The sequence below is a fragment of the Saccostrea echinata genome, unplaced genomic scaffold (assembly GCF_033153115.1).
Source record: "Saccostrea echinata isolate AGI-Se365-2 ecotype Australia unplaced genomic scaffold, CSIRO_AGI_Sech_v1 ptg000009l, whole genome shotgun sequence".
Lineage (NCBI taxonomy): Eukaryota > Metazoa > Mollusca > Bivalvia > Ostreida > Ostreidae > Saccostrea > Saccostrea echinata.
Window position 1 is genome coordinate 37,522,285 of NW_026889758.1, and position 10,216 is coordinate 37,532,500.

At 31.6% G+C, this 10,216-nt stretch overlaps 1 protein-coding gene across 1 annotated transcript; it reads right to left on the reverse strand.

Annotated features, from left to right (window-relative positions):
- Positions 1-4,304: 4,304 nt before the first annotated feature.
- On the reverse strand, positions 4,305-8,770 carry LOC133182324 (Golgi phosphoprotein 3 homolog sauron-like). The gene is made up of 3 exons (XM_061317126.1): positions 8,470-8,770; positions 7,097-7,343; positions 4,305-4,972 (listed from the first exon to the last, which is right to left on the reverse strand). The coding sequence occupies exons 1-3, from the start codon at positions 8,662-8,664 to the stop codon at positions 4,548-4,550; spliced, it is 867 nt and encodes a 288-aa protein (XP_061173110.1). The 5' UTR covers positions 8,665-8,770; the 3' UTR covers positions 4,305-4,547.
- Between the last annotated feature and the right edge of the window lie 1,446 nt (positions 8,771-10,216).

The window sequence follows — 10,216 nt, forward strand, 5'->3', positions numbered from 1 at the left end:
TACTTATTTTTTTAAACATATTGAAACGATTTAGAAATTATAAGAGAATGACAACTATGAATATTTTTTTTATATAATACAAAATATATATTTGAGGAACGTGTCATCTGACCTTAAAGGTGCTTAGACACAGATTTGAAGTTAATATTTACTCAAATTTTCTGTGTAATTTAATGACTTGTATGTTGCTATAGCATTTCATACGAAAATTTGATAAAGATCTTTTTTTGTCTGGAAGTTATTGAAACTTAGAATTTCTGGACGCGTTTAATAGACACATTTTTGCACTTTCACAAATTTTAACTTTATCCTTATTACTTTAGAAAACTAGCAATTCTGTTCTTTATTAATGAAAAATATTAAACTATAATGCAGAAATTTCAGAGTAAAAATGTAGAAAGCAAAGTCCTATCACCAGTATATTGTCAGTCCGTGCTCAGTGGTGTGTGCAGAGATTAACAATTGAACACACCCGGTGAAACGTAAACATTAACAACAACAGAGCTCGTGCCCTGTTTACAAAAACAGTTTACGTTTCACGGGTGTATTCAATTTGTTAAACTCTGTACACCACTACACAACACTGAGCACGGGCTGACAATACTTAGTGAGTGGGTTCTGCTTTCGCACATTTTTACTCTGAATTTTCTGGATTATAGATGTAATATTATTCATTAATACACAACAAAATTGCTACTTTTCTTAAGTATTAAGGATAAAGTTAAAAATTGTAAAAGTGCAAGGATGTGTTAATCAAACGCCTCCCGAAATTCGTAGTTTCAATAATTTCCAGATTGAATAAGTTTTTAATTTTATTTTCGTGTGAAATGCTATAGCAACATATAAGTTGTGATATTATACAGAAAATTTGAGGAAATATAAGCTTCAAATCTGTGTCTATGCACCTTTAAGATGCTTTCATATAAATATAACTAATCATGGCTTTGCTGTTCTTGAGAAGATTTTTAAAAATATTTTCCTAAATATTTCTATATGAAACTGTGATTGCCACCCTACCCCATGGGGTCATAATTTGAACAAAACTGAATCTTCACTATGTAATAAAGCTTTCACTTAAGTTTCATCTTTTCTGGTCCAGAGGTTTTTGAGATTTTTGGAAAGTGCCATTAAATTTTCACTATTTTTTAATTATCGCCCGTTGAAAGAGGCCATGGTCCTTCACTTGATCAAACTTGAATCCCCTTCAACCAACGATGCCTTGTAGCAAGTTTGATTGAAATTGGTCCATTGGTTCTGGAGAAGAAGAGGAAAATGTGAAAAGTTTACAGCAACAACTACAATGACAGACAACAAATTTCGATTTGAAAACCTCAGGTGAGCTAAAAATTAACCTCCATGTCAGGAAGTTTTCACATAAGCTTCATCTTTTCTGGCTCAGCACTTCTCCGGAAGAAGATTTTTTGAAAGATTTTTCCCATGTAAAATTTTGATCCCCTATCCTGGCCCCTTTCTATCCCCAGGGGCCATTATTTGAATAATCTACATACTTAATGTCTAGAGGTTTTCACCTGGTAAGTTTCTGTAATTTTTCCTGTAAAACTTTGATCCCGTGTTAAATCTATCCCAGGGGCTATGGTATGAACAATTTAGAATCTTCACTTTGTCAAGAATATTACAAATAGCCTTATCTGGCACAGTGGTTCTTGAGAAAGATTTTTTAATGACCCCACCTTTTCTTGATAATTTCCCTTTGCATGGGGGCTTGGGCACTTCATTTGAACAATTTTGTTTCCCTTTTACAAATATACTCAAAAATGCTTGGATTCTTGAGATGATGAAAATGTTTAAAATTTACAAATGAATGGAAGAATGTCCTACAATGGAAGATCAGAAAACCTCACGAGCTTATATCTCAGTTGAGACATAAAAATTTCATTAACCAACTACCAGGTCAAATGTCAAGGTCAGGTCTTCCTGGATGGTGGGATCTGAAACATGTATCATCCTCATTTACCTACATGTCAAAATAGAAGACTAATAGATCAGAATAAAAAAATCACTGTTTCTCATTTACTAAAGTTAAGGTCAAAAGACAAGGCGTAAATCATCGTGGCAAGTGTCAAGATTATTCCATAAACAGTCACCTACAACATATATATAATAAAGATTGTAGCCACAATGAATGGACAGGCATCAAAAACCTATAGATTTTGGTTTGTAATCCAGTCAAAAATGTGTTCAACCATGCTATTACCATGTTCAGAATTATTATATGAAGAAGGAAATTAAAAATAAATGATTTATGTCCATCTATGCAAAGGAAGAGGAAACAAAATTGGAAATCTCTGGAGGGGTAAATTACTTGCATTCCTCAGAGACATCGATAGATAAAATAAATCAAAAAAAAAAAAAAAAAATCTTGAATTTTTTTTTAAAATACTTTTACTTCATTATTACAGGTATTCAATATCTTGAACTTATAAGCAGTGATATGGTAATATACAGGGACCAATACCACTCTGTGTTGCCTTCTGCAAAGCATGGTCTGAAAAACAAACCACTTTCAACACCTCACCCTTTACAATCATACTATTGAAGAGACATTAGAAGTCAAGTGTGAGGTGTTCCAAATGCTACAACAGTTGTAAGATAACATGCAATCTAGACATACTTTATAGAAAGATAAAATCAAAATATTACCTTTTATACAGATATTCCCCCATGACAAAAATAAATACAACTTCTTGTGGAATATGATTGGCTCCATAAAAAATATGCCATACATTCTATGCCTGGATTTATAAGCTTCTGGAGAATCAAATAAAAAATTTTTTGAGTGTTGACATAAACATTGTACTAGCTGTGCACAGATCAAATGGTTTTCTATAAAGTACACAGTAATCTTGTAAACATAATTATTTTCATAACTAACAATTCCTCCTTGCCAACACCCTAAAATCAGACTTAACCAGTAGATGAGAATCATCTAGCTGAGAGAAATTTTACAAATATTCATTTGACGTCAAAAACACACTGATAAAATAAATCAGGAATATAACAAAAAGACAAAAAAATCTTCAACATATTAGTATTCTTAAACACTGACAAATTAATTTCCCAGATGATATGGAAGGTCTAGTCCAGAGAAAGATAAATACAGTCAATTTGACACATCTCGTGAACAAGTGAAACAGATTGTCTCAGACATCAATTATCCAACTGGGAAAACAAATACTGATAATTGATTCTTTAAAAAAAAAAAAGGATTTCCAACACCATAATCTGCAGTAATCTTCAGCCATACTCTACATCAAGTAGTAATTTACATAGCATATTTGAATTAAACAAAATCTTGAACCAGGAGAAAGAACAAACACCAAACCAAGACACAACTTTAAGTAGAAGTAAACATAACAGAATGTACAGTAAGGATAAATTCCTATAAAATGCTATAACATATATAAATATAGCTTTGCAGAACAACCCCCCTCCCATTCTCAATATTTCATTAAATGTTTTTACATCTTGTTTCTGTATATCCCATCAGATTTAAAGTGGAATCTTTCTTTTTGTGGCAAAAAAACAAAAAAACAAAAACAAATCAAAACAAAAAACAAACAAACAGAAAAAAATTTAGAGAGAGAGAGAGAGAGAGAAACAAATTGGTGAATTCCCATACACATAATGAAGAAGAAATAAAATCAACTTTAGAACATAAATGCCATACGAACATTTATCTATATCACAATACTACCACTCAGATATAAATCACAATGTAAAACAGGGGGTGAAGATCACAATGCATCAATTACTTGTATCATACTCATATCAATTAATTACACATGTAATTAATTTGTAATGCAACTATTGGAAATGTAAATTTTCAATTTTTAAAATTATGAATTCCACAGATAACATACTTTAACTCCAGAAGACATATATAAGCATATTATAATTGGTTTCCTCATTCAATAATAAATAATTGATGCAAGAATGGATATTTTATTGTTAAGAACTATTCAACATTTGTCCTAACTCAGCAGGAATGTCAATGTGTGTAACTGTGAGCTTTCCCCACAAAAGTGATGCATATATATATGTACATATATGAACCCTATGTGAATGATCATAAAAAAAGCTTATAATAGCCTGCAATATAATTCACTGCTATAAAAGAAGTGACTATACAAATGGTACAAACTGCAAAGGAGAATTTAATGAAAGACGAGCAAATAATATGATAGTCTAATGGATATTAATTTCTTATTTTTATAAATCCTTTTTAAATTTTCACTCCATGTTTAAATAATGTTTTGTATTTGAATTCATTAAATTCATTAAAACTTTTAAAAAATTCAAGTTGTGGTTAAATTATTTGTAAATAAGTTGAAATGAAGATTGCAGTTTAATTAAAAATATCATGACAGAAATAATGCACAAGTTTTACTTGTATCCTAATAGAAAAGTTCTGTCACAATTATGTATGCATTTACAACAAACAAAAATAATCATCATGAATTTACATATATTTGTATCTTTAAATAACATAATTGTCCCTTTTTTTTCCCCACTTGACATTTTCCAGCCTATTTGCTAAAAGCTGCTATCACTGCCCACATGAGTTCATTTGCACCCTCTTTCATGCTCTCTGCATCAAATTCAAGGTCCAATAACTCCCGAACACGTTTCATCGCCACTTCATAGTCGTCATCAGATAAAGGAGCAAAGGCGTTTTCTAGAACATCCGAAGCGTGAGCCAGATAAATGAGGGAGAGCATCCTTTTGTCCATCTTCTGCGGATTATTTGTCCAGCGACTTAACACAGATTCTTGGACTTTTTTGATAAGTTTTTGCTTGATACCACCATCAGTTAGTGGATGTGTTGTCATGTCAAATAATAAAAAGTTCTGTTTTTCTGTTGTACATATGCCTTTCTCCACTAAATTCTTGGCCAATCTTTCACGGACATTTCTCAGCTGGTACCTTAGTTTAAGGGGATTCCATGTTTCACCTGTAACAGAAATAATTCTTAAATGTTTTATCCTGTGCAAACTATGCAAAAAGAGCATAGTATTCATTCATTCTTTTAAGAAAGACTTTTATTTCATAAATATAAAACATATTCTACCATCAAATCAAAGATACAGCATTCTATTTGTTTTAAAATATTCAAATACCTATGCTTTCTTTCCATGAATTGATAACATGATTATGTATGTGATGCAGAAAATTTTTTCCAATTGAACTCCACTGAGTTTTAGGTAAACTTTCATGTGTCATAGATAAAGCATTATTTTCTACTCAATAAATCTTAAGTACTTAATTGTCAAATAAATAAAGAAGGCTACACTAACACCTAGGTGCTACATACATTGTATTCACACTTTACCTCCCCGTAACAAAATAACTGTCTTGAACAGAGTACTCAGCAAGCAAGGAAATGTCCCATTCTATATTCATGTATTGTAGTATCTTACAATTTGGCATAAGGTTAGGTAAGGTTAAGTGGATATGTATGTATCAACGTTAATTTCATTCATAAAAAAAATCTAATAACAAAAAAAAATTTTTACACTGAATTTTTACATTTAAGTGTGATTGATTCAAAGATGTAACCAAGGATGTCCTTTGGATTTAGTGCCTAGTATTACACTTTTATGGCAGCTTTATAAACTTAGGAGCTATGATAGAGTGTTTAAGGTCGTTCATATAAAATGATATGGTTAATATCTTTCACTATGTATTATAGTTAGATAAACATTATATCTGTTAACAAATATGACACACCACATGGCGAAAAATCACAGAAAATGTAAGGAAAATGAGATAAATCTTAAAGGAAACGAAGAAGGAAGCAAAATGGCTGTTAACAGGGAAATGTCCGATCTTTCTGACGATGACAACTTTGATAAATATCCTTCCCACAGCCATAGCATAAAAATGTGAAATGGACAAAACTTGACATTGTTAAAATTACAAAGCTCAGCCTTTATTCTGTTTTAATTTTATAGATCAGGAGTAGGGTTTCATGAAAGCTTTTTACCATTCAAACTTTAGTCCAGTATAGGTCCCGCTTAATAAACAGGCAAACAACCTAGGCGTTATAAGAAAAGGAAAACTCAATAGAGGGTGACAAAGAAAAAGGAAGTCTTGTGAGGAAAGAAAAGAATAATTGTACCCTAAAAGCAAAAAAAAAAAAAAAAAAAAAAACTCCGTTGGCCTGACCCCTGGACCCTGACCTTTAGACACTGTAAAATCAATCCCAATCTTCATTCTGCAGCACATTAAATATACATTTTCTTCATGCAGAGTAATTGTTGATACAGTGGTTTATATTTTTTATGGATTTTTTTTTCCTGACAAGACCCCCCTTTTTCTGATGAACATTCTTTACAATCTCCTGCCATTGAAAGAATAAATTTGAGTTACAAACAGTGTTGTGAAATCTAGCCAGAGAGACTTGATTTGGAATCAGACTTTGAAGGCTCCGAGACAGAGAATGTTTATGAAGCCCCCAACTCCTCTTAATATCCTGAAACACCATGTTTACTTTATTTTTGTGAACTTATTTTTCAATAAATTCTTGAAATATTATTTATCATTTTACTCAGGAATAATTTTTCTTTTGAATGTTTGTAAGAACATTAGTGATTTTGAAACTTCATAGCAGCAAATTTATCAAAATATTACATAATAATATATCTTTCATAAAATAAATCTAGGTCATGAACTATCTAGGTCAATGGAATCAAAAGTGTGAAATAAAATAAATAGTAAAAGAAATAAACAGGGTTCGGGTTTGGATAAGGGTTAGGGTTTGGAATAGGGTACATGATTTTCATTAGCACTTTTGACTTGCTAAATAATTTTGAAAATATGTAAATTTCACATCCTCTAAAACAGAAATGTTTAACCTTTCTATTGATGTGCAATTAAATTAAAACATTTTAAAAATATTAAGAAGTTATTGTATTTTCTCTGATAGAAGCTAGGTGACTTTTCCAACGTTGACCAAAGTAATCAGTGTACTGGGGGTAGGTTGATAAAAGTTACTCATACTTGAAAGAGTTTGAGAGGTGTCCACTGGACTCATGGAAACCATTTTCAAAATGAATAACTGAATATAGATATATACCACTGAGATACTCTATCCAGCTTTGAACAGTTTCTGGTGGCTCTGTCTCTTTTATATGCTTGAGTGTTTCATCCAGTAATACATCTCCTGTTGGATTGGATGACTTTAAGAGGACTTTTCTGTTCAGGAGACTTCTTCTACGCATGCCTGCTTTTTCAAGTTCAAGTCTTCCTCGCAGAGCAAGTTCTATTAATATGCAACCTCGTAAACCTGATGAAATGCAGTCATTCCAAAATGAAGTGTATCCCTGAAATTGTAATTGAGAAAGTGAAATTATATTGTCAATGTTAACATTTTTCAATTCTACAATGTAGAGATTTAAATAAAATAAAACTCATACATGGACTCCAATGTTCTCTCCTGTGTTCAAGGAAAAGGAATCAATGAAGAAAAATAAATGCAATAGAAAATTTAAATTAATGTTTATTTTGAAAGTTTCTAGCTATTAGCTTGGACTCTTGTTTCATTTCAGGTGTCAAAATTAAAAGAAAAATACTTGCTGAATGTGTGTGAAAAATCAAAACTGTAACTTGAGCTAGATTTGTTGCACAATTTAGTGAGTAAAACAAAACAATGACCTTTTTTTTTTTTTTTTTTTTTTTTTTTACAATTTGCCATTTTTGTTGGTTTTGGTTTTTAAATTTTATACAGACTTTGTCTTGTGCTCTTAAAAGCTTAACAGAATGACCTAAATACTTGACTCTGAATAAAAACAAGATGAAGCATGTAATGTGTCTGTGACTAACACGCAAGTTTTAATAAAAGAATTAATGCTTGTAATTTTCATGCCTTGGATCATGATAATTTACATGGGAATCTTTTATGTCTCTGGCTCTAGCATAGTGTGTAGTGTTGCAGATCTTTAAAAACCATTAAAGAATATAGGGGCCTATATATGTTATTGTTAAAACCATTTTTTTTTTCTTTTTTCAAAATGTGGCAAAGTTAACCGACAGTCCATAGCAAATGGCTGTATATAACATCAATTAAATTTGATTTTTTTCCTTGACATGTGCATTTTACAATTAAGTTCAATCAGAAAGTTTTGCTATAATCAGATTGAGATAATTGATATTTTTACTGCTCTTTATTTATTGATGGTGTGTCTTAGAGAATTGATGATTATATTAAGTTTCTCATTTTTTTTTAATCATAGAAACGATCAAGAAGCACATTATACAGAGAAATCCTTGTGAAACTTCAAGTTTGCTGGTAGAAATGTTTTCCACTAGATAAATTTGCTAGTATTTAAAAAAAAATAAAAAAAATCAATCCCTGTATTTGTTCTTATAAAAAACATTAGAGGAAATTCGAGTTGCAATTTAGTGCAGTTTCTTGCTATTTGCATTTTTAACACGAAAATGGATGTGCACCTCCCTGTCCTTGAGTCCAAGTAAAAGAATTTCCTCCATCAAAGTCAATCTTGTTTCCTTCGAATCGTGGTCTTCCTCTTCGTCCGGGGTATATCCCTCATCGTCTCGTTCCTCCACGCCCCCATCAGCTCCAACACTCTGTACAGTGGTAGTTTTACGTTGAACAAGACCACTTGTTCTATGAGTAAGTGACATTATGTGTTTAAAACAACTGTTTTCTACTTCAGCTCAGATCAATGTTTACGTTATACTCCCAGCCAGATTTTCGTGCAAAATGGCCGTCTAGGATTTGACGTAAACACGGAGAAACAAACGAGATTTTGTAGAAAACAATCTAAAAAAAAGTTTCAATGTATCTGGAGAGCAAATTTTTAATTTTTAATTCAATATTTTGCAGCGACTTAGAGTAAAACATATTTAATTAAATATTTTTCTCTACACTGGCATAAATACAGAACCAAACATGATGGAGGAAATATATCCGGAATCGATGTTTATAATCTTTTCATGGTCAAAGGACAAAATTATACTAATTTGTTGTCTCTACGCTAATGGTCCCAGCAGATTACTTTACTTCATGATCTGCCTCTTGTTTGAATTCCATCGGTGATGCTCTGTTAATGTTGAAAATCACCCGACACCCTGTTTACAATGTTTGTCAGTTTTACAGTCTTATTGAATTAAGTATTTTTATATACTGGTAGAGGCCGTAAGAAAAACTTAAAATAATATATCATATATCATAAATTAGGCATGATATGCTAGGAATTCGTGTTATCGTGTCCAATATTAAAACTTGACATGGGGGGGGGGGTAATTTACATCTTTATTTCATATGTCAGGTGCCTAAAGTTGTAATAAAAAATGTGCCACTGAGGCATTATACCTCCATCCTTTTCAAATACTAAGTCTATTTATCATTAGAAAAAAAGTAACCCATTCGTAAACTTAATTTTTTGGCTAATTTAAAGTTTTAAATTTATATATTTGTATAGCAGTCATGATTTCTGCAGCTTTAAAGCTAATATTTATTTATACCAAAAACAACAATCGATTGATTTGGTTCCAGTCTGTGGATCGAAGTTAACAAAACTTGCAGTTGGGTTAAATTCAGGGGCTTTTCTTAATTATCATATTTGAAAGTTCATTAATCTATAATTAATACAGCTACCAATTAAATTCTAATCATGCATTTAATGATCCAAGAGAAAACACTTTTGGGAAAAAAAAAAAAAAAAAAACCACAACAGCGGCTGCTATATGAAAATGTCAACTACACTTTTTTGTAAAGATTTTTAATCATCTCCGTCATTTACAGAACAGGTAAAAGGGGTAGGATAAAATTAATGAGTTAAATTAAGAGTTGTGGGAGGGGCTGAGAAGAACCTAGAGGGGGAGAAAAGGGAAAGGAGAGGGGAAAACGGAGGAAACTAGGAGAAAGCAAAGACAGTGGATGGAGGAAGAAGGAAAGGAGGAAGTAAAGGTCAGCACTGTCCACCTTTAAGAGATTAAATCTAAGAATAAAATGACCTCTCAGCTAGTTTTTGCTTTTGACAGCAGCTGTAAAACTAATCTCAGCGAGATTCGTCGAGACTAAAAATTTTGGACAGATCTCGGAGCAGAATCTCGAATATCCCTGAGATTACTGTAAAACAAATGAAATGACAATTAACGTAAAACAAATTAACAAAATGTTTAAAATATTCATATTATGCTATCAAAGTATGAACAGATCGATCTCAACCAG